Source organism: Symphodus melops (assembly GCF_947650265.1).
Source record: "Symphodus melops genome assembly, chromosome: 14".
NCBI lineage: Eukaryota > Metazoa > Chordata > Actinopteri > Labriformes > Labridae > Symphodus > Symphodus melops.
In genome coordinates, this window is record NC_136704.1 from 14,602,013 (window position 1) to 14,624,231 (window position 22,219).

The 22,219-nt window shown below is 41.6% G+C and overlaps 4 protein-coding genes across 6 annotated transcripts in view; 2 read left to right on the plus strand and 2 right to left on the minus strand.

The window, feature by feature from the left end:
* The window catches only part of LOC306835180 (palmitoyltransferase ZDHHC20-B-like), a 9,312-nt gene extending 6,038 nt beyond the window's left edge, over positions 1-3,274 (minus strand). Inside the window, exons 1-6 of the mRNA XM_079361607.1 lie at positions 3,101-3,274; positions 1,721-1,747; positions 1,317-1,411; positions 1,092-1,212; positions 909-978; positions 783-819 (exon numbers count right to left, since the gene is read on the minus strand). Coding sequence (XP_079217733.1) covers positions 783-819; positions 909-978; positions 1,092-1,212; positions 1,317-1,411; positions 1,721-1,747; positions 3,101-3,218 — 468 coding nt within the window. The 5' untranslated portion in view covers positions 3,219-3,274. The remainder of the gene's footprint in view (positions 1-782; positions 820-908; positions 979-1,091; positions 1,213-1,316; positions 1,412-1,720; positions 1,748-3,100) is intronic.
* Positions 3,275-3,383: 109 nt separating this feature from the next.
* LOC306834994 (arylamine N-acetyltransferase 2-like) lies at positions 3,384-4,914 on the plus strand. Its single transcript, XM_079361348.1, has one exon. The coding sequence runs from the start codon at positions 3,815-3,817 to the stop codon at positions 4,670-4,672; it is 858 nt and encodes a 285-aa protein (XP_079217474.1). The 5' UTR covers positions 3,384-3,814; the 3' UTR covers positions 4,673-4,914.
* LOC306834991 (E3 ubiquitin-protein ligase MARCHF6-like) lies at positions 4,872-17,713 on the minus strand. 2 transcript variants are annotated; one of them, XM_079361344.1, is made up of 25 exons: positions 17,281-17,713; positions 16,840-16,939; positions 15,179-15,252; positions 14,868-15,011; positions 14,303-14,375; positions 13,983-14,151; positions 13,001-13,190; positions 11,673-11,734; positions 11,543-11,575; positions 11,364-11,415; positions 11,046-11,104; positions 10,875-10,955; positions 10,702-10,770; positions 10,430-10,504; positions 9,378-9,512; positions 9,073-9,293; positions 8,810-8,947; positions 8,383-8,605; positions 7,393-7,462; positions 6,950-7,158; positions 6,742-6,876; positions 6,438-6,527; positions 6,054-6,186; positions 5,575-5,710; positions 4,872-5,455 (listed from the first exon to the last, which is right to left on the minus strand). In XM_079361344.1, exons 1-25 carry the CDS (start codon positions 17,297-17,299, stop codon positions 5,368-5,370), a joined length of 2,778 nt encoding a protein of 925 aa, XP_079217470.1. In that variant the 5' UTR covers positions 17,300-17,713; the 3' UTR covers positions 4,872-5,367. The 2 variants fall into 2 exon arrangements, with proteins under 2 accessions (XP_079217470.1, XP_079217471.1); XM_079361345.1 differs by having other exon boundaries at positions 6,977-7,158; positions 17,281-17,712.
* On the plus strand, positions 16,963-22,210 carry cmbl (carboxymethylenebutenolidase homolog (Pseudomonas)). Of its 2 annotated transcripts, none has more exons than XM_079361349.1 (6): positions 16,963-17,112; positions 19,889-20,103; positions 20,871-20,978; positions 21,138-21,280; positions 21,407-21,498; positions 21,576-22,210. In XM_079361349.1, exons 1-6 carry the CDS (start codon positions 17,032-17,034, stop codon positions 21,753-21,755), a joined length of 819 nt encoding a protein of 272 aa, XP_079217475.1. In that variant the 5' UTR covers positions 16,963-17,031; the 3' UTR covers positions 21,756-22,210. The 2 variants fall into 2 exon arrangements, with proteins under 2 accessions (XP_079217475.1, XP_079217476.1); XM_079361350.1 differs by lacking the exon at positions 16,963-17,112 and adding an exon at positions 19,546-19,653.
* The last annotated feature ends 9 nt before the right edge of the window (positions 22,211-22,219 follow it).

Sequence of the window (22,219 nt, forward strand, 5' to 3'; positions counted from 1 at the left end):
TCATGATTACATCGGACCATGGATGGGCGATGAATGGGTTTGAGAGCGGCACGCGACCTATCTGAAGGAGCCTTAAGAGATCAGCCGGTGAAGCCCGGTGTTGACGCGTCTCCTCGAACAAAAACACACATTTAACTGAGCGTGTGAGCTTTACTGCAGCCAGTCAGTCAGTCAGTTAGTACGGGAGCGCCTAATGTTTTGGCTTCATTTTCGGGGAGCTGTCATGTCATCCATCTCAGTCTATGGTTGAAACTAAATAATTGCTTTTGTTGCACCAATGTCAATGTCAAGTTTGGAACTCTTGTTCTTTTTTCCCCACAGCTGTATATCTATAGATAGATACTTTATTGACCCCGAGGGAAATTCAAGGCATCCATTAGCAGTATACAAGACATGCAGGACACAAAACATTAGGTACAATAAACAGTAAACAAAAAACAACCCCTGTCTCCCCCTCCCTTCCATATATAATAAACTTGAAACAAGATTTAATAGCCCCCCTATGTGATTCAGAAGAAACAAATCTCAAATTAAACCTGTGCAATTAAAAATAGACTAATACCTATATAAAGGAATGTACACAACCTGTGCATGCCTTATGTTGTCAAACTCAATAAAACTGATTAAAGCTCCACGGGGGATAATTCAGTTGCTTTTGGGCCTTTTTGAGCCACGTCTATCTGCAAGGTGAGCCTTCAAATCCCTGCTCCAAATATACTCTGCGTGTAAAGTCAGAGGACAACCAGGAAGTAAAGTCAATGTGTTTCCTTCGCAGGAGCTACATACCAGGGACAATGATGATCCATCTTCAAGACACACCTGTGCACACAAACGATAAATGAGTGAAGGGATTACAGACAACAACAGAATCTCAGAGTGGGGATTTTGTAAACATGCAGGTTTCTTACATGTCACATGCAGAGCAGTGATGACACCTGTCGGGCTTGATGACTTGACAGCGGTCACAGTAACGGATTGCTGCATCGTGACAACACAACAGTTTTTCCATCAATGCTCGAACATAGAGATGCAAACAGACAAATTCAACCCCAGTGTCACACACACACACACACACACACACACACACTCACCTCCAGCTCCTGTACGTGTGTACAAAGGCAGACTGGTGGCAGCTCTCCATAGGATCTCTTGCTGAGACTCTGGCCTCTCTTCCTTCTCATACCGCTCCTTTTCAGCCTTTGGCAGGCAGAACTGAAGAGACATGGACAGAAAACATTTTCTTTTTGATTCATTTGATTCTATATGAAGGTGGCAGAGTGTTTTTTTTGTTGTTGAGGAGAATAAGGCTGTTGTACCTCTTTGGAGGGGTTGGCAGGTTGGGTGAAGATGGTCTTCCAGTAAGACCATACAAACATGATGAAGGAGAGGTGAAAGAAGATCAGGTAGACGACTGGAGGGCAAACATAAAGCAAAGCATCAGGACCAACAGCATACAGTCCGATACTTCTACAGAGCTAAATTAATGAGAGAGGAAACTAATGCTGAAGGAGGTGCTGCTCCGCTTCAAGCAGACTGACCTCAGCCTTTTCAGAGATCACGTTTTCTGCCTGTGCCAGCCTTTTTTTTTTTTTTTTTTAGCTAAGTGTACAGAGCATATTTCACCGGACCTCACAGAGATTATCTTGATAAGTAGCAATCTGGCTCAGTCCAGTACATTTCTAATCAAGGTGTATTAAATAAACATTCCCAAAGTACTTACTCTGCTCTCCTATACTGGGGATGGTGACTGAAAGACAACAAATGGAGAAGACAAACATGTTAGATCAGGAGGAAAAGGGATCCCAGGATCAACTCACATCAACGATCACAGAGATAAGAATAAAATCTGGAGAAAAAAAAATTGTCGTACAACACATCTCCACTTATAGAGTTAACTTGAGCACTGTAAGGACTTGTTATTGTTCATCTTTTAAGGAGATTTGTGTTTGCTACGCCAGGAATGAATTCCTATTCTCTCTTTTTGCCTCTGTAAGAGAAAAACAATCCTAATGATCCTAATTGTATCTGAAATTTAATCATGAAACATTCAGTCAGAAATGGAGGAAGTCTGCCAGCTGCAGAGTAGTTTCCACTTTTTTTTTTCTTCCAAAGTTACGATTATAGACTGACAGAAAAATCACTGCATGCAACTCAGGAACAAACAAAGCCAAGCCTCAAATGAGTTACAAGTCAACTATTAGTTTAAGATAAAATAATCCTTTATTCATCTCACAGACGGAGACATTTCCCTAACAAACTGGGAACCACTACACAAAGATGTGGATGGGATTGCCTTGATATTGGCTTGCACTACAATAAATAAAACCCTCATTCTCAAGAGCTACACGTCATCCAGAGTGTTTCAGAAAACATGTGTTTAAACATGTACTGATTTCCCCCCCCCTTGGTTTAGCTGCTATGTTAAATATTTTCTACAATTTTATTCAATTTATTTGTATAGCACATTTCATACAAACGTAAACCAAGAGTGTTTTACAGCAGACAAAGATACACAAACAAACACAAGACTCGTCTCATTAAAAAATAATAATAATAATAAAAAAAAACAAAGATGAGAAAGATAGATGAGCTGCCAAAGGAAAGAGAATGTTTCAATGTTTAAAGACTTTTAAAAGAACTTAGATTTTCTACAGACCTCAGATTCATACACTCTTCTACCATTTCCACTCTTTGCCTGTGTTGATTTCTACATTTAATTAGCTTATTACTCAGAGGCTAGTTAGAGGGGAAGTATTTGTGTAGACAGCCAGCCAAGTACCGTTTTGTTAGCTGTTTCATTCTCCATTCATCTCAACAAAAAAAAGAAGGAACACAAGAGAAAGACGGGCAACAATATTTACTGCACTGTGAAAGTTTTTCTTTGTCCAGAACAAATTCTCCATAAAAATTAGGCGACCCAAATCGATGGCAGCACACAGATAATTAGTAGTATCTAGATTTGGACAGGCTTGCCAACACCATTGTTGAGCTGCAGTCCATTTACTTCCTGCTGGCCAGCAGCAGCTGTGTGTGTGTGTGTGTGTGTGTGTCAACACATCTGTGGTTTAAAAAGGATTGAATGGAGGAACAGTCTACTTACATACACAAAGCTCCACCACATAAGCATAATACGACCAGCAGACGACCAGGGCGATAAAAATCACAGGTATCCATGCTAGACCCCGCTGACAGCATCTCAGTACGTGCGTGGGCGCCATCTTTCTCCCTCTACTGGGGGAAAGGGAGTGTCCATGTGTGACGTCACGTGAGCGAAATAACACGAGGGAGGTCTATAAAAGTAAAGATGTTTTGTTTTTTTTAATTAAATTTTCCAAGATTTTTAATTACATACAACGACTACGAATACATTTATGACGGAACATGCTGGATCATGTAAACGACCCAAATATCGTTTTTTTTTTATTCCTCATTAAAAACGGCGTTTTTTCGTGAAAGTGTAGACTTCTTCAGATGTTTCACAGTATATGAGGAAAAAAACACGCAATGTAGCCTATAATATAGGCAATTATCCATTTTGCTTTTCTTTTGTTATCCTGGCCTATGTATTTCTATTTTAAATGGAGGACTGTGGGGCATCATGAAAGATTTGACACAAAATAGTTTTGACTATGACTTATGGGAGTTATTTATAAGGGAAGAATAAAATCCTTTTCAAAGCTGCGTTTTTACAAGGCTTTGCCAATCAAAGTCCAGAGTCAGTAAAACTTGTCATGAAGTAGGAAGTGACTTCAGGGCGATGCTACTTTAACTTTGCCCTCACATTATTCAACACCAGGAAGAAAACCTTGACGCAATGACTTCCTCTGAGATGGACGTGAACACATATCTGGCTCGTATTGGGTTTTCTGACCCAACCAAGCCGAGTCTGCACGTTCTCCGGTCGGTTCACCGCTGCCACCAGCTGTCGGTGCCGTTTGAGAACCTGACGGTGCACAGCCGCGGACACGTCAGAATAGACCTCCCTCTTCTGTACCACAAGATAGTAAACCAGCGCAGAGGGGGTTTCTGTTTTGAGAATAACGGCCTGTTCTCCTGGCTGCTGTGCAAACTGGGTTTCCAGGTAACTCTTCTCTCAGCTCAGGTGAGGAATATTAAGACGCGTGCCTACGGGCCACCTTTTGACCATCTGACCCTCATGGTGAGTCTGGATGGAAAGCGCTGGCTCTGCGACGTCGGGTTCGGTGCGCCTGGCTTTAGTGTCCCACTTTCACTTGAGACCAGCGGCCCCCAGGAGCTAGGCCACCGAGTGTACCGGATCAGAAAGGAGGAGAAGATGCACTTCCTGGAGTGGCAGCAGGAGGAGAACAAAGGGCCAGATGCAGACTGGACAGAAATCTACAAGTTCACCCTTGAACCTCGGTGCCTGGAGGACTTTGCAGAGATGTGCCAGTATCACCAAAGCTCCCCTTGCTCCCTCTTCTACTGCAAGTCCCTCTGCACGATTTTAAAGCCAGGAGGTAGACTCACCTACATTGGCCGCAAACTGATCAGCATCAGCTTTCCAACTGAGATTACAGGGTTTGAAACGACAACCAAGCAGCTCAAAGATGAAGAGATCCCAGATGTTCTAGCAGTGGAGTTTGGAGTTGTACTAAAATCTCCGCTCATACCAAAAGATGAGGATATCACACCACCATCTGTCATATACTGATCATGTACAAAATCAGCAGACACTTTTTGAATTGTGCAATGGTAATCTGCTATGTGGGAAAGCCTTTGTTTTCATGTTCCTCAGTGAGTGAGAGCTGTTTTATTTTGAAATGATTGAGCATTCAGAGCACACATTTGAATACAAAATATTACAGTGTCTTATATTTAGCCACCATCAACCTGTCAAACAACAAAATAGATAAATTGTCAGTTTGATTTAATAAATTATACATACACTTTTAAGATGTACAATGGTCATTGCATTAATCCACGTCTTTTTCTTAAAGACAAAGTCTGCGTTCAAAGTATTTACACATGTACAATTATCAGGCAGCACTTTACAAAGCAAGGCATGAACGACAATACAGATGTTGAGCTTTAAATCAAACCTCGAACCCTTGCCCTCTTGTCTATTCCGTCTGTTTTTAGAGGGGGTTTATGACTCAGCTGTCCAATGATTATAATACATTTTCCCTAACCCACCAGTGATGGGTATGAAAGGGAAATTCAAGAAATTGTACGACATCCATCAAATCCGCCAAGATCCAGGGAAGATTTCAAAGAATCACTGTCCGTGAAGCGAGTTCAAAAATCAAATGCGGGATGGGGGGGATAAAGATGAGGATATGGGGTGCAGCAGGGTAACAGGTGAAAAAAAAATGAGGCAACATCTCACAAAATTAAAAAAAAAAAAATCTATTCTGCCACAGGGTTGGATGGTGGGATTAAGCCTGCTCGTGCAGCTTTGCGTTCGTAGTTGACAAGCCTCTGTCCAACCAGGTACCTGTAGAGAGAGAATACCATGGTATTAATATTCTGATTCTTCACATTTTTAGCCCTAAAAGGTAAATCTTAACAAAGTACAACTCAAAGTCCAATTAGTGAATCAATAAAGATATATACTTGTCGTTCTTGATGTGTTCGTAAAGGCGTTTAAATTGTCGGATCTGGAAGGACAGAATGCCGATTAGGGAGACGATCATCAAGAGGAAGGGGTAGATTCTCCTCTGCATCAGAATCTCCATCTCTGGGGTCACTCCTGCCAAAATAATGCAATTCAGTTAGAAACTGTGGCAGCAAACGTCCCTTTTGCCGATACTGTGCTCACTCTAACAGTCATCAGAGAGAAGACGGGACACCTTGTTATTTGCTTGTACTTTGTTACTCCTTCAAAATAATAATCTAATGGAAACTGTCAGTGATCTAAGGGGACAGGACGGCTACTTTGCTCCCCTTGCTCAGCAAAAATACTGATATAGTGCACCCGTTTTGCCTTTAAGATCTTAAGCTGAGTAGGTGAAATTAACAACACAAAAAGGAAACGTACAACATATAAACTAATGCACATTATACCCAACACTCACTTGTTCTCAGAGACTCACCTACAGCAGGCACCACCCCAGCAGCGATCACGTACGGCACACACAGTGACAGCAGCAGGACTGAGATGACGGGAGCTGCCAGTTTACGGATGATGAAATGCAGGTCTATGTTGCGAATTCCATTTGCATAAACCTAAGGTGAAAATTTGTGTTCATGAAAGTGTTGATTTATTTATTAATTTACAGCGTTATTGGAAAAAAGGTTACTTTAACCTAATGTTCCCATTTTAACATCTGACTGAACGATCGTCCTCCCTGCTGCTAGTTTTTTTTAAACAGCACACAAGTGAGGTAAAAAAAGCCACCTGCTCGTCTGCATCAGATGTTTATCATGCTATTAGCAAAACATGATAGATCAATAAACAGTATCCATCTAACACCCACCTGCTCGATCACAGTCTTGAGCCACCACTGGGGGCCCATTAGAGTGATGGCAGCGATGATTTTGGCATGGAGCACTCCCAGAGCCCAGTCCTGTAGATAACAGAGAGTGAATAATGGATTGACATGGGTTTAAGAGCTGTGCATCATGGGAAAATGTAAAAACAAACAAGAGTCAAGACACAAATATTTAAACAACCATAAACTGCAAAAAAAAAAGAAAAAGAGATGTCTTTATGACAAGAACTAGGCAGATTAGGTCAGAAGAAGACATACAAAGCAATACAACAAAGACTCATAACCGTACCTGCCAAGGGTAGAAGAGGGGGGTTTGGTCGAGGGGAACCCTGAGTGGAGCCACAATGACCAGCTCAAACAGCAGGCCCAGCAGTAAAGGGATGACTCCAGCAACTAGCAGAGCTACAACCAGGGTCTTCAGAATCTATACAAACAAAGACAGGGAATAAATTAAACAGGAATAAATAATGAAATTACTAACTAATAACCACACTGACCAAGCACAAAGTCTGCTCATGACTGACCATGAGTGTCCACTCCTGGACTTTGTTGAGGATGACGGTGCGTCCCTGGGGCATCCAGGCCAGCAGCACAGTGACCCCACGGATGGACAGCCAGCAGACGTAAAGCCCGCAGGCTGCCGTGTACAGCTCGTGGATTTTAGAGCTTCCTGTCCAGAAGGACATCAGCCAACGCCCAGTGAAGACTGAAACACAATAGTGGCAAAACATGATCATTAAAAAGTCATTCTAAACTGTGGCTGAACAACGACAAACGCAGTTCTGAATTTGAGCTTGCACTTCAAAAGAAACCACAAAAAGAGCAGAGACAGGGGTGTATTTTTAGAGCCATCCTTTCATTACGGTTTGGGTGTGGAACTACAAAGCAAAAAAAAAAAAAAAAAAAAATACTGGTTGTAATTTTAGCTGCCAAATCTTACCTGGTAGGGTTAGACACACCAGACTCGCCACAAGCAGAGTGATGCACATGAACGCGATAAGCAACACAATCTGGGGAGAAGAATAAGAGGACACGAGTTACAGAAAACAAGTCCAAGTCTTAACCATAAAGAAAGAGGGCTGTTATAACAGAGAGCTGAGAATTAAGGCTTCAGTTATCAGTAAGTGGTACCTTATGTGTTTCTAAACTTGTAAGGACAACCACTCATTAAAAGGTGACCATAGTACTGCACGTCTTCTCTTAAATATGACTTCAAGAAGAAAAGTGTCTACAGACCATTTTCATCGTCAGTCATAACCACAGACTGTAAATATTAATGGATGAAGCCTGAGTGATGTCAAACATCTGTTACAACTGGCTTTTAGGACTCTTGTCGAACCGTTACATCGTGCCCACCTGTCAATCATGTCAGAGACATTGTTTTAAAATCAAAACAGAGCCATTTTAAAAGAAAATTCTCCCCCCTACAGAGTGTGATCATGATGACAATAACCAATCAGATCTATGTTGTTTTTGTACCAGGCTGTAAACGTGTTTATTTATGCTGTAAAAACGGCTTTTTTGCCAGTCGTGCGTACGTGACGCCCGGTGTTCCAGGAGCCGGTCTCAAGTGGACACTCGACGAACTGCAGGATTTTGGCCTTCTGCACTGGCTTCATTTTTCATTTTGCTGCTCGGTTATAACATATGTGGATTGATGTGAACTTAGTTTTCTACCATCAATTTAAGTATATCAACTAGTAAGGTACTAAACAACTTACTAGCATCCTAAAGTAGCCTCGCTACTGCACTTCTCAGAAAGCTTTGTAAAAGGTCATTTATTTGTTTTTATCAATACATCTAATATTTATAATATGGACCAACATCGCTTGAAATATAACGAGTGCAGATACTTCACTTTAAAATGAAAATCATCAGTTACACAAAGACTGCACCCGAGAGTGTGGAGGTACATTTTCATCACTCTCACCCTGAATGGAAAGCGGAGGGGTCTGTGGTAAGGCTGGAATCCAACTGGTCCCCCTTGCTGCAGAATGGCCTGGTGGGCTGCATGCAAGCCTTCGCCAACAGCTGGGGCCGGGTTGTTGTTGTTGTTATGGTGACCGGGAGGTGGATTGTTGTTGTTGTTGTTATTGACAGGCTGATTGCCATCGTTGTCCTCCTGCTCGCCGAGGAGGTAGGAGTGAAGGTCTCTGTGAAATGTGAGAGGCCAAGAAAGTCAATTATTGTGCTGACTCAGATAATACACAATTTCTATTTGGGTTACAACATGTGTAATGATAAAGAAACAATAAGTGTTCCCCTATATAAGAGAAAATGTCAGTATTTTCCTTTAAAATACAAATTTAAACTTGATGCAGTGTTATGTTACAGTGAATTAACGCGTCTTGACTTACAGTAAATATCCAGCGCTGACCGTCCAGGCCCTGACCAGGCCTTTGAGCCACTGGCGAGTGTGTCCCTGCTCCAGCAGAGCCGGCAACACAACCTGGAGTAACAACAGCTCTAGGGACAGCTCGCTGACCGGGGCGTCGCTGAGGGAAGGGAAGACAGAGATTATGAAAACAGTGAGTACAAAGGAATGAACCGCAGGGTTAGGGTTAAACTAGAGCTTCGATCCGAGCGGGGACGACCACGCAGCGGCTACGACGACGTCTACCTGTAGAGCATGACGTTGTACGGGAGGAAGGTGGGCATCAGTAGTTTGATCAGCCTGATGGGAAGCCACAGCATGAGCAACACGATGGAGCCGAACACCACGACCGACAGGATGAAGCGCCGCAGGTGTCGGTAGATGGGAAGGTGAATCATCTCCTGCACCGGGTTGAAATCGGGATCATTGAGGTTTCTCAGAAACCACAGCACACCCGGTCTCAACACCTGATGGACGAAACAAGAGTTTATATTCTCATCATCTGCTAAAATGTACCAAACAGCTTTACTGCTCTTCCAGCAGGGACTTACCTCTCTCAGAAGGAGGATGAAAGAAGCAAAGTAGAAGACATAAACCATTCCCACCAGCCAGTGCAGGAACATGGTGGTACCAGGGGCTGATTTAAAACTCAACTCTCTGTCTTTCAGGGACGCATCAAACATCTCCTGCAGGACGGGGAAAGAGAAATGTTAAAACAAATAATTTAGACTGATTCTGTTGATTTAAGCGCTGTGGACTAAATGGTAGCAGGCCATTTAAAGAAACCAAAACCTTCAAAGTACAATCGAGTTTCCTCCACTGCCGAGTGTGTTAACAACTTCACAAAAGAGAACAAACCACTCTGAGCCCATCTTTTCCCCCCCATTGAAAAGCTGTGAAGCATGAGAAAAACACAAGTCCCTTCTGCTCTATAAGCAGCTCCACCTGCTCTCATGCTGCCTCACTGGCTCGAGGCAGGCGTGTGAAAACAGGTCTGCTCGCTTAGAAAGAGTGGCATAGGTGGAGACGCTAAAGTGGCCACTGGAGGCGGAGGGGACTTTAGTTATCGTGCCAGGTAGCATCAAAAGAGAAAAACTTGCTGACGCGCACACTTCGAGGTAGATCGAGCGCGAGCTACAAAAGCCGAAGCATATGCGACTCTCTCCTGTCGTCCAGGCTGGTTTGTTTTCCGTTCTTCTGTGTTTATAAATGGATGAAGTGTGTAATCAACAGCATCTGTTCCTGCCTCGATGCTGGACGACCCTGTTACCACTTGTGACGAGCACTTGGAGGGGGGGAAAAGCTGGGCTCTGGTTTTAACATACTGTGTGAAAACAGCACATTGAGATCCAATCGAATGACAGAAAACAAGGTAACACCAAACATGGATATAATCTTAAAAAAAAACAAACATGAAGTCACTAGAGAATATACAGTATGTATCTGGAGTTAATTCAGCCAGGGGTGAACAATAAAATGGATTAACATTTGGTTGCAATGCTCGAGTTTAAACAACAGATTTTAAGATGCTAACAAGGTCAGGTTGAACAACAAAGACAGAAATTGTTTAGGAGAGAAGAACAGCAGAGTTAAAGAGTCTTACTAAGGAGCAGATGTCAAGCCACCAGCCACAGATGAGTGGAAAAACACCAATCTCCACAACAACCAGCAGAGAGACCTGGACGGAGGGCACAAGAGTGGTTTAGAAACATTTCAAACAACATGCTGACATTAATTAAAATCCCTTAAAGGCAATCTTATCTCAAACATTTGTGATTTGTTCGATGTTCCTCTTCATCCTCCATGGAGAGGTTCAGTGTTTGGTTCAGGTGATAAATCTCAGTAAGTCAATATGACTGTTCTTAGAGGCGTTACCTTGACAACAATATAGCAGACTCCCAGGAGACGTCTGGAGCGCTGGAACCTGACCAGAGCAGCGAGTCCCTGAGACAGCCATTAAGGTTCAACACTGCTTACATAACTGACAGAAATCAATTCACACACATCGCCCGTCCTCGTCACACTGTGGCCACTTCGACAAAGGATACATGACAGAGAATGAGAGTCATGGCCAGGAGTATGTAGCCCACGATGGTTGTGATTAAGCCCTCAAAGTGGGATGCTTGCACCTGTAGAAATAATTGAAGTCATACAAAGTGAAAAGCCAAAGAGACAATATTGTATCATAATGTTAAAATTGATGAGAGCGGTTTTCTTACACATTCTTCAAAGCCAAGACCCACAACAGAGAAGTGCCCGATGTGGTAGGGACAAAATGCTAAACGAGGGAAAAAAGAACATAGAAAAAAAAAAGACTTTTAGAGTTGTGCTGTGTTTTAGTGTGCGTACAGTACCGTGCTGCACGGCCTGCTGTCACACCGCATCAGGACGAACCGTGCCTGAGCATGATAACCTCTTGGACATAACGTCGTAATACAGCACATGCATGCTTTATGTTATTATGTTCAGCTTACAAACAGGCAGACTCAAGAAAATAAAAAGGGACGGACGATACATCCTTGTTTCAGAGAACTCACCAAAGACCAGGATGAAGAGAGTGTTGAGAGACACCACCCAGAACACGTGCTCCTAAAAGACAAGGACACAAAAGTCAAAGCTGGTGTGACTTTTATATTTACAAACTCATTATACCTTACATTTAAAGTGTAAAAAAAAAAAAAAACACAACATGACGATATCCACAACCGACACTTACCAGAAATACCAGAGAACCATCCAGGCCGAGCATCTGAAAGAGAGAGACTTGTTTTTCATGTGCATAGATGTGAAACATGAATAGAAAAAAAGTGTGTATAATATAGCTCAATAATGTCATGCAAAGTTACCCTTTCCCAGGTGAGCTCCTCTGCCGCTCTGTCCCACTCCAACGCATTCCAGTTCATGTCATCTACAAAGAGAGAGAAGTTCTCTTTAGATGCAATAACAGAGAAGAAGTGTGAGAGCCAAAATGTGTGTTTTTTTTTTTTGCCAATCTTTTCTTTTCCTGTGTGTGTGTGTGTGTGTGTGTGTGTGTGTGTGTGTGTGTGTGTGTTCCCTCCTCTGGGCACAAAGACGAGCCTGAGCTGATGTTGTGCTTGAGGGACTTCCAGGTGTCCCGTACTGTGCTGGCATGGCCTGCACTCGCACTGCTCCAGGACTTTGTGAGTGAGCGAAGTAAAGTTATACTTCGAAAGGGCTGTTGTTGTTACATTTGTAATTCTCTTTGTCAATTTTCCTACGCATTTATTTATCTGTCGTGACGGCCCACAGCCAGAATAATGGAGACAATTATTATCAATTACAATTGATCATCAGCCTGTCTGCAGAGCCTGCTGACCAGATCAGCCTATTACACAGGGTATAAATAAACACAGGAGAGTGACTATAGGTAGCATTTGAACACAAGGTTATATCACTCGCAGATTCAATGTGACAACTTTGAAAACTGAAGCTTTTGTGTTTGTCTGCTGTTATTCAGAGTTTAGCACAGGGACGTGCTTTATCGACCGACTGAAGAGAAAACATTTGGACAAACTGAATTCATGTCGTTCGACATCTTTTCTTTTGAGCCTAACAGTCACCTTTTTCTCTCTTAGTAAGCAATTTATTTTGCAATCTAAGGCATTTAGACACATTTCTATTAAATCTAGTGGTGCAACAGATTACAAATCTTCCGGTTCGATGGAACTGAGAAAAAGAAGAAGAAAAAAAAGAAAAGCAAAAGTAAAGTAACAACACACACTGAAATATCAACACTTTAAGAAGTCTGCGAAAAACATGTAAAAATATATCTTAAAAGACTGAATTTACTTCAGCCGATTGATCAAGAGCTTCCCAAACCATAGTGTGTGATCAGCATGGATCACAGATCAGCTTGTATCTATTTCATCACTGATTCAATCTGAACTAGCAGAGCACAGTGTTAAAGGCTGACATGTACTGATCACAATCAGTGTTCTTTTTTTGTCCTAGTCTTATCTTCTAATACATGTTTCAAGTCAATGAAATGTAAATGCTGATGAAGACAAAAGAGCATGACAACTCTTTCACTTGAGTTTTTACCAAAGTTACAGCGACACCTTCTGGGAAATGAAAACGTAAAACTCTGATTATGGAGGAATTCCATCGGTTAAAAACAAATTAACTTAACAACAGGTTCTTTCTAAACTCCGACCTTGTGCTCCATTGTTGGGGTCTGCGTCTTCTGCTGCTGCTCCCTCCTCTTCTTCTAACTCGGGGTCGTCGGCCTGGTCCGGGGGGACATCGGGGGGCTCAGGCTCTGCTTCATTCTGGGCCGGTGGATCAGCAGGAGCTGGCTGGGCTGCTGGAGGCTCATCAGCTGCCCCCTGACCTGCAGCCTGGGCCTGAAGGGGAGGGGAGAGGAAGTGTGGATTTAATAAAAGGAAAGATGACAGTAAGGGTGATTTGGGGTTTTAAGTGATTGAATATGATTGGATGAACATTTATGTACGTCAGTGAAGGATGTTTGAGGGGGCGTCTTCATTCTCCACACATGCCTTGTTTTAGGCTTCTATAATCCAACTTAACCAGAGTTCCATGTGTAATCTTGCTTTCTGAGTTGGCCTAACTGAATATACTTAAGTAAGAATATAACTCCTCCAGCTGTAGGTTCAGCTTTATTAAATATGCACACACGTACACAGCAAGCCAGATTACAGCAACAAAAACTGCTTTACAGCAGCTACGATAACTGTCAAGGGGACATGTAAGTCCAAAAGGTGCGAGCATACAACAAACAGAGAAAAGTGATGTTTGGAAGTATGAGAATAAAAAAAATAAAAAAAAATAAAAAAAAATAATGTGCAGTGTGGTTAAGTGTGAATCAAAATTTCTATCTATAGAAATACAAAAGACGTGCTGGAGTCTTGTGTCGTATTGTTTGCTATCCATGTCAGTACTCATCAATGTGATGACAGCAGAGAAACATAAGCCTGCTATTAACTGAGTTGGTGACTTCAAATATGCTCTCCTCAAGTTTTTTTCCACCATCACAGCGAACAACAGCAAGCGTCTGTTACTACATAGTGGTGGACAGCTCTCATCGCTCTGTTATAGTTCACACCTTACATTTCAGAGGACTGTGAAGACCACTGTCTTATTGAGCCGCCTCATTGGCCACCACTCAAGCAAAGTACCTCATTGGCTTGTCCGGCTACGTTCTGCGGTGGCGGTTGGTGCTGCTCTAACCACTGGGGAGCGCCGCCGTGGACTATCTGTTCTCTGAGCCACACCAGGCTGATAAAGGCGCACAGTGTGCAGGTGACCACAAAGCAGCCTTGGAGACAATCCGCGAGCAGGTTCTCTCTGCAGGAGATGAATACACTGAAGTCAAACTCAACAAAGAAAAGGGCCTTTAAATCAATTATTGAAAGAACAGAGAGAATAAACAAGCAAAAATAAACAAGGTAAACTATGTTTAGTGTCACGCTGGAAAAATTGTGGTCTGACAACTCACGTCGAGAGCATGTCCAATGGCAGTGTCAGGAGAGAGCTCACAGAGCCTGTAAACAGACACTTGTATATGCGACCTGAGAGGGAGAGAACAGACGAATCATTTCTGTTTCAGAATAAAATGCTTCACATTTCTGCATTACGACAACTTACACTTATTAGATTGCGCCTACATTGTTTACATTGAGTACTAAGGGGGATTTAAATATCCCGGAGCACCGTCATTATCGCCTGTTGTGTAGTGGTACTAAAGCTTTAATTCTCTTGATGGTCTTAAACCGTGAACATGAGCTGATATGTAAAGCTTACGTCATGGTTACATAATTCACAACCCACTGTAACTCATAGTATAACAGGGAGTGTGAAGTCACATGTTGGACAACACGTAAAGGAGCGTAAACTTTTAAACCTAACCAACAAACGTATCAGATAAAAATCAGGTGAAGTCATTTAGCCCTGCTTGTTTTCATGATTCCGTTTATAAAAGGGGACATTTTTAAGGTCGTGGTTTGGATTCTAAAAAGGGTGTTATTCGGTATTCAGGAGTAGCTCACTGTCACATTACTTACATGCAGTGAGAGGCACCACTCCGAGCCACGCAAAGGCCACCAGTGTGTAATGGAACCAGTAGCGGATGGCTGTGCCCACACTGGTCAGCAGGCCTGCACAAATGTCCTGGATGGGCAGACGTGACGGCATGTCTGGGGAGTAAACTAAGAAGAAAGAGGGGGGGGGGGGAGATAGTGTCATCCTTTTTTACAAAACTGAGCATCAACAAAACAAATGCATAAAGGACTCATATGGCTCCATCTGTGAGGTTTCTTTAGGACGCTGTTTAATATGTTTAAGTGGATAATCCATCAATGTCACAAGTACTTACTCGGCGTGAACGCAAATCTGTGCTTGCATAATTCACAGTACTCCTTCCTGCTGTGCTTCAGCCACTGGACCAAACTGTAGAGCACATATATATACAATGTCAAAAGGAGCGAAACAATTCAACTACGTTAGATATGAGATGCAATTCAAACAAGTTTACATTTTACATTTACGTCTGTGTGTGTTTGGGAGTTTAGGGAGAGACTGAATATTCACACAGTAACAGAAAATAAAGGCGTATCATGATCAATTCAACTCCCCGCCTTTAAAATCCATCAGGATGATACAAGAAGCAGTCAAAGTGTTGATGTAGAGACTTTGGATTGAGAATATTCCAGAGCAGTATGGGATGTAAACTTTATAAAGCAAAGATCGAGGTCTTACAAACTATAAAAAAGTAAGATCACTGCAGACATGGACAGGCTCAGCTGTGAAGACTCTGCAGGACAGAAAAGTCCCCTTATAAAGAGAACTCATCATGTTCTGTTCAGGGTGAAACACTCACCTTTAATATTTAGAACTAAAAAGTGCATATTAGTTATCTCAGAGCTGAATTGTGCTCACATGTTGCCATAGTAACACCCTAGCCCTTTGTGACATGGTCTAGACCCCAGGATTAACACAGAGGGTTATGAAAAGGGAGACATAAGTCAAGCTGAATCCAACATGTTAGTATGAACAACCTGTGTCATGAGACCTGCACTGAACAGGGCTGCACTTCAGTTACAAATTCAACTTACATCACTGCACTCTGCTTAGGAAAAATGCACAAGGTTTAATGTGCCTTAACTCTGCGCAACATTGGTACCCCACCGTGACTGAACACATGTCACACCTCGTAGAGTTCAGAGAAGAAGTGCTGAGACTGAAAAATAACCTGAAATTCCCTTTCACAAAGAATATTCACCTGTGACACAATATTGAACAATGAAAGTCCAACAATCTGTTTTGCTTGGTGTTAGTAGGTACATTTTTTTTTTGCTCAGTAATAAACTGCAAGGACATGTAATAAAAACATGGGAAAGGTTCGATGTCACCCGAATACACTAAACACACACACAACTATTTTAACACAAAAGGCTGCTGTTCTGAACTTTGTGGGGGTGACCAGAACGAGGTTCGACAATTGCCATAGAACAATCTAGGCCTCCTGCTGGGAGATTTCCGTGCACCTGACCCTCTCGCTGCCTGTTCTCTCAAACACAGGACAGATGAGAGCACAGCACAATCCTACGACTTCCTGAAGGGCCTGGTATTGTTTTCATCAGACCAATAACACACCTAAAATCAGTCAACGGGAATACTGTGCAGGGTGACTATCCTGGGTGTGTTAGACCCAGGATAGCCCTTTTCAGGATTATAAGACTTAATCATGTGCCAACACTCAAATCAAATGTAATGATCAAATCTAAGCAGCCGAGCTTATGCACCATTTTCTCTTCAGGAACGATGATCCAACCAATCTTTCGATGGAATCAAACCTTCACTTCCTCATATTTACTACCAACAATGAACCACATGTCATGTTTAGTTCTTTCAAATTTAGTTTTACAATAAATTACTTAATGGAATCCAAACTAACCCAAATCATTCACATTAAGTGGTGAGGGTCTCGTTGTGGGTCACAAAAGGAATAACACATGAAAAGCCAAACAAACATACCATTCCTGGTGGATGAACTTGATACTGCCAGTGCAGACACAGGGGTGGTACAGGGGTTTGTCCGGGGTCCCTTCAGAGCGGCACACTCGACAAATATCCGCTGCACACATACGCACAAAAAAGGGAAAACACAAACACATAACGTGAATAATAAGCTTATGACACCCATCGTCTCAGACAAGCCAGACTGGGATGTGCAGACAGGAAGTAGGAAGACGGGTGATAGTCGACAGGTGCCATATCGGACGGAGGAATATAATCCAGAAACATAAAGTATCGTATCTTCTTAAATTATCCTCACACAGCACTAACAGGCACTGAAGCTCTGCTGTAAAGCCAAAGTAACCACCAGCAGGCCAGTTCAGCAGCACACCAAGAAGCTAATGCTAATTAATAAAAGCCCCGGTGAGGAAGCAACAAGCGACAGGTCCCATTATTTACCTTCCTCAGCAGTGTCCATGTCGCTCACTAAGCACCGGTCACTTTTTCTTCCGGGAATATATTGTACAGCGGACCCATCCACGACACAGAGTGTATCCTTCAGCTAGCTGTGTTAAGCTATATGTGTCTCGGCTGCATTGAGAATCATAAAATGGTCTCCCAACAGACTGAACACCAGCGCCTGCTCAGCTGCGTCCTCTCACATCCACAGCGTGTGTTCACGGCCTGCCTGCACGGTTAACTGTTGACGGTGTTATTACAAATGTTAAATAATAAAGTAGAGCGACGTTACATCCTCCGTGTTGCTGAAGTGACAGTTTAACCTGCGAGACAAACGGCTAGCCGAGCTAACGCATGCGCCCGACGTCACTGTTAGCGCCTGTCACAACAGTGTAACTGAACAGCAGCGGTATCCACTTTACGGCAAGGGAACTTCCATAACAACCATCATGTTGCTACTGCAGTCAAGGCAGTCCTCATAGATAAACACTAAATGTGTATCTATGTTTCTCAGCATTACGAGAAGAGCGACTAACAATAAATGTTTTTAACTTAAAATCCCCCAACTGGCCCTTCTATCGTTTTAGAAGTGGATGTTTGCTTAAAAAGAGGAAATAACAAGAAATGTTGATATAACAAAATATCAGAAAAACTGTCTGAAATATGGAACATAAGATATATTCAAGTTTTTTTTTCAGTTTGAGTTTATTTATTTTTTTCATCTTTCAGATAGCTCTTATTTTGAAATGTTTATTTTCAAACAGCGTGAGAGTGAGAGCTGGCTTGACTACAGTATGTTACTCTTGATTGAAGGCAAGCTAAAATGACATGCACTTTTATATATATATCACTCATTATATATCCACTCAGCACAATAATAATCTACGTATGTACAGTATTTGACTCGATAAAGTTTTCTTGATTAATTCTCTTTTACATCATTATATATTTGTGTACCCTAACCCTATGAACAGCGATATCTGCAGGAGGAGAGTTGAACTAAAGTTTTTATAACTTTTTTTTACAACTGCGAAAAGACCTTTTATTGTCTTAGAACATTTTGTACAAGCTACTTACTATTAAATAATAAAAAAAAACTACTTAATAGTTATGTTCTTTGAAACAGCCTCCTAAAAGTTAGAACCACTTATTTCCTATATACATAGGCCTTTACGTGGTACAATACATAGAGAATAATGCATGTATGGCAAAAAACTTTCTTATTTATTTTTAATGTTTTATAGCAAACATTTAACATGTAGGAAATAGGAATGTAACATTTTGATAAGTCTATGGTTAATTTTTCCAGTGATTAGTGCTTAATGTAAGGATTGATAGAGAGCACTAAATTAATGTTGTTTTGGAATAACCTATTATGACCTGATTGTTTTTAAGATTTGCTTTGTCCATAATTACTATTAAAAGTCGGCGCCGTGGCTTAGATGGTTAAAGCGCCTGTCTAGTAAACAGGAGATCCTGGGTTCGAATCCCAGCGGTGCCTTTTCAATAGTAATCCTTAACGACCCATTGGACTTTGATACCTCTATGAATAATAGGTAATATACAAGAAATCAATAGAAACAGAAAAAGTGTGTCAATTATCACGCAAGGGCTTGATCCCTATTACATGTGTACATGCAGCTATGCGCAATCTTGCATAAATAGTAGTGAAATTGCAATGTCTTTACAGTTCTGCTTTACCTTATCTGGACTCATCTGTGTATATCTTTTTCCCCACTTTGGCATTGTAAATAGGTTTCCTTTTGCCAATAAAGCCCTTCTGAATTCATGTATTTTAGGGTTTATTATTTGTACTGTTTTCACAGATTTAAATGTTATGCTGCAAAAAATTGAATCATTGTTAATTGTTAGACAAAATAATTTAGAGTCTGGAAGAGTTTTAGGAAAGTAATGTCTTTAGTGAAAAATACCGACTGTTTTCAAATATGTTCTGCAACCGTGACTGTAGCTGATTGCCCCTTTGCAAAGAACTTTTACTATGTGCAATGAAAAACGATTTAAGATCCTTTATTACCAACAGAAACATTCACAACACCTGCTGTTTAATTTTGAACGCAATATTAAAAGTCGCAATATTGTCTTGTGTCCTGCCTGTCTGTATACTGCTACTGGATGCCTTGAATTTCCCTCGGGATCAATAAAGTATCTATCTATCTATCTATCTATCTATCTATCTATCTATTGACTGACATTAGTATAACCCCCACTCCCCCACCAGCTTTTATTTTGAAGGTCTTGGCAGGGTTATCTTTGGTTACAACAAGCTTAACTTCAGTTACGTATGAACTTTGTCCGAGAACCCCTGAGTCCTGTAAAAAACCCATTTGTGGTTGGAAATAGTAGACCTACACGGTATGTTTTCTGTTTGCACATGTACGGTATTTTAGACTACTTCTTTTTGTGACGAGATGCAGGAAAGGGGTTGAGCTATGGGTCCAATTTCTGCTCAAATAACATAAAATAAACAACCCCAAATCAAAAAGCACGGCGAACTTTATTTTAGTACTTACTTTAAAATTATAAAATTATACCTTATAATCTTAAATTCCCAGCCTTCTCATAACTGTCTGTTACTGTGTGTCTGCAGATGGCGAATGAAGCCAAGCCATGTGCCTGTGATATCGGTGATCGAATGGACTATGGGGGACTCGGTCACGAAGTCCAGATAGAGCACATCAAATCTTATGTAGTGAAACCATCTTCTGCATCTGACAAAGCCATCATTGTCATACACGACATCTTCGGCTGGGAGCTTCCAAATACGAGATACATAGCTGATATGCTCGCTGCTGATGGATACACGTGAGTAAAGGCCAGTGTAGGGGGAACCAGTGAAACCCTTCTTGCAATCCCTCTCTGTTTAACGCAAAGTTGATCACCCTGCAGGAGGGCTTCTCAATCTAAACAGTAACAAAAGATAATGTTAAGGCACTTCACTCCCACCCCGCAGACTCGACCTAGTCAAGATGATCAAAAACAGAACTAAAGAGAAAGTATAGGCACATGACAATGTATCCAAACATAATTTACCACATCCTGTTGGATCCTTTTTTTTTTTTTTTTTTTGCAGCGGTCCAGTTTTTCCAAGAAAACAATAAGCGTGTGTTGTCTTATTATTAGGATGGTTTAAGGCAGTGTTGCTTCTTGCACTCGTCGTGCCATGTTCCATGTGTTTGTTACTAGGTTGTTTCGCACTCGATTACACTCAGAGCCGAAGAACTGACCTCTCCAGTATTCCTGCGCTGTTGTCCAATGTCCAGGTTTAAAAGTTCCCAAAACATTTGAACACAGTAACGTAATTCTGGGTCCTGGAACTAACCAATCATTGCACACGGTCGGCGAGACTCCGCGTTTGTGCCATGTCGGTTCGCAGACCGCAAAAAAAAGCATGAATCAGATTGAACTGAACTTCGCTTTATGTATCAGGAAGGAATAGAGATGGTTTTAACAGTCCCCTACACTTCAGAATCTGTGGCACGACACTGTAAAGACCTGATTCTACATGATAACCTGCGTGTTGTGGGTACAATATCAACCAGTGACAAGGTGTTCTTTTTCTTTCTGAGCAGTACTGTCTGTCCAGACTTCTTTGTTGGCAAGGATCCATGGAGCCCGTCACATGACTGGTCCACACTACAGGAGTGGCTTAAACAGAGGAGCCCAACAGACATTAGAAAGTAACTATACCACCACCATTTTTATTTTAGCAGTTGATGTACCATTATTTGTAGTTTCTGGTAATTGATAGGGGGATTACTTATATGATTTTTGTTAATGTAACCAGAGTTAGTTTGTTACTGTATACATTAAATTGTGTTTACGTGTCCTTTCTCCAGAGAAATGGATGCAATGTTGAGGTTCCTGAAGGAGCAGTGTGGGGCCAAACACATTGGAGTGGTGGGTTTCTGCTGGGGAGGGATCGCCACCCATTACCTATCTCTCAATTACCCAGAAATCAAAGCTGGAGTGTCTGTCTACGGTCTGCAATTCCTACTTCTCAGTGATTCAACATGACTTTACACACATTAGAATGGGCTGATTTGTGTAAAAATGGAAAATATCATGCAGTGAATAAACAAGGTTCTTCATGTGATGGGCTGTGCAGGGATTGTTCGTGATCAAGAGGACAGGTATGGTCTGAACTTTCCTACACTGTTCATCTTTGGTGGGAATGACTCCATTATTCCACTGGACCAGGTTAGTATGATTAATTTATATCTCATAATACTTTACATATTAAATACTACCAGTGCTGATATCCATCAACTCTTCAGGTGAATTGCCTGGAGGCGAAGCTGAAGGAGAAATGCAAGATCGATTATCATGTGAAGATCTTTCCTGGTCAGACTCATGGCTTTGTCCACCGAAAGAATGAGGACATGAACCCAGCAGACAAACCGAGCATCCTGGAAGCCAGGGCAGACTTACTCAACTGGCTCAAGAAGTACATGTAAATGAGAGGGTCGGGTATCACTAATCATCGTCTCTGTGCTGGAGCCGTACATTGTATTTGTATTCACAAGTCATGATATATGCAGAATGAAAAGATATGAAATGGAAAGGTGCTGCTTACAGGAAACAGTTTTATGTATGATGGCCCATAGTGAAGTGCTTTCTCTAAATCTGTGCAATTGTGTGTCAGAGGTCCAACTGTTCTTTGTATGAGGCACTGAGATTTTTAATGATGGTAATGAAATGTGATTTTTAACTGTGAAGCAATATCTAATCAGCACTTTAGCCAAATCATTATTAATTGTGTTAAGGTATCTTATAACGGAAGCATGTAAGCAAACATTTACATCATGTAATGTATGTAGAAAAATGTAACGTGCATGTGATGTTAAATGCATAAAGATCCAGTATTCTCAGCTTCAGTATTTGGGGCATTAAATAAAAAAGAAAAAAAGAAAAGCAAACG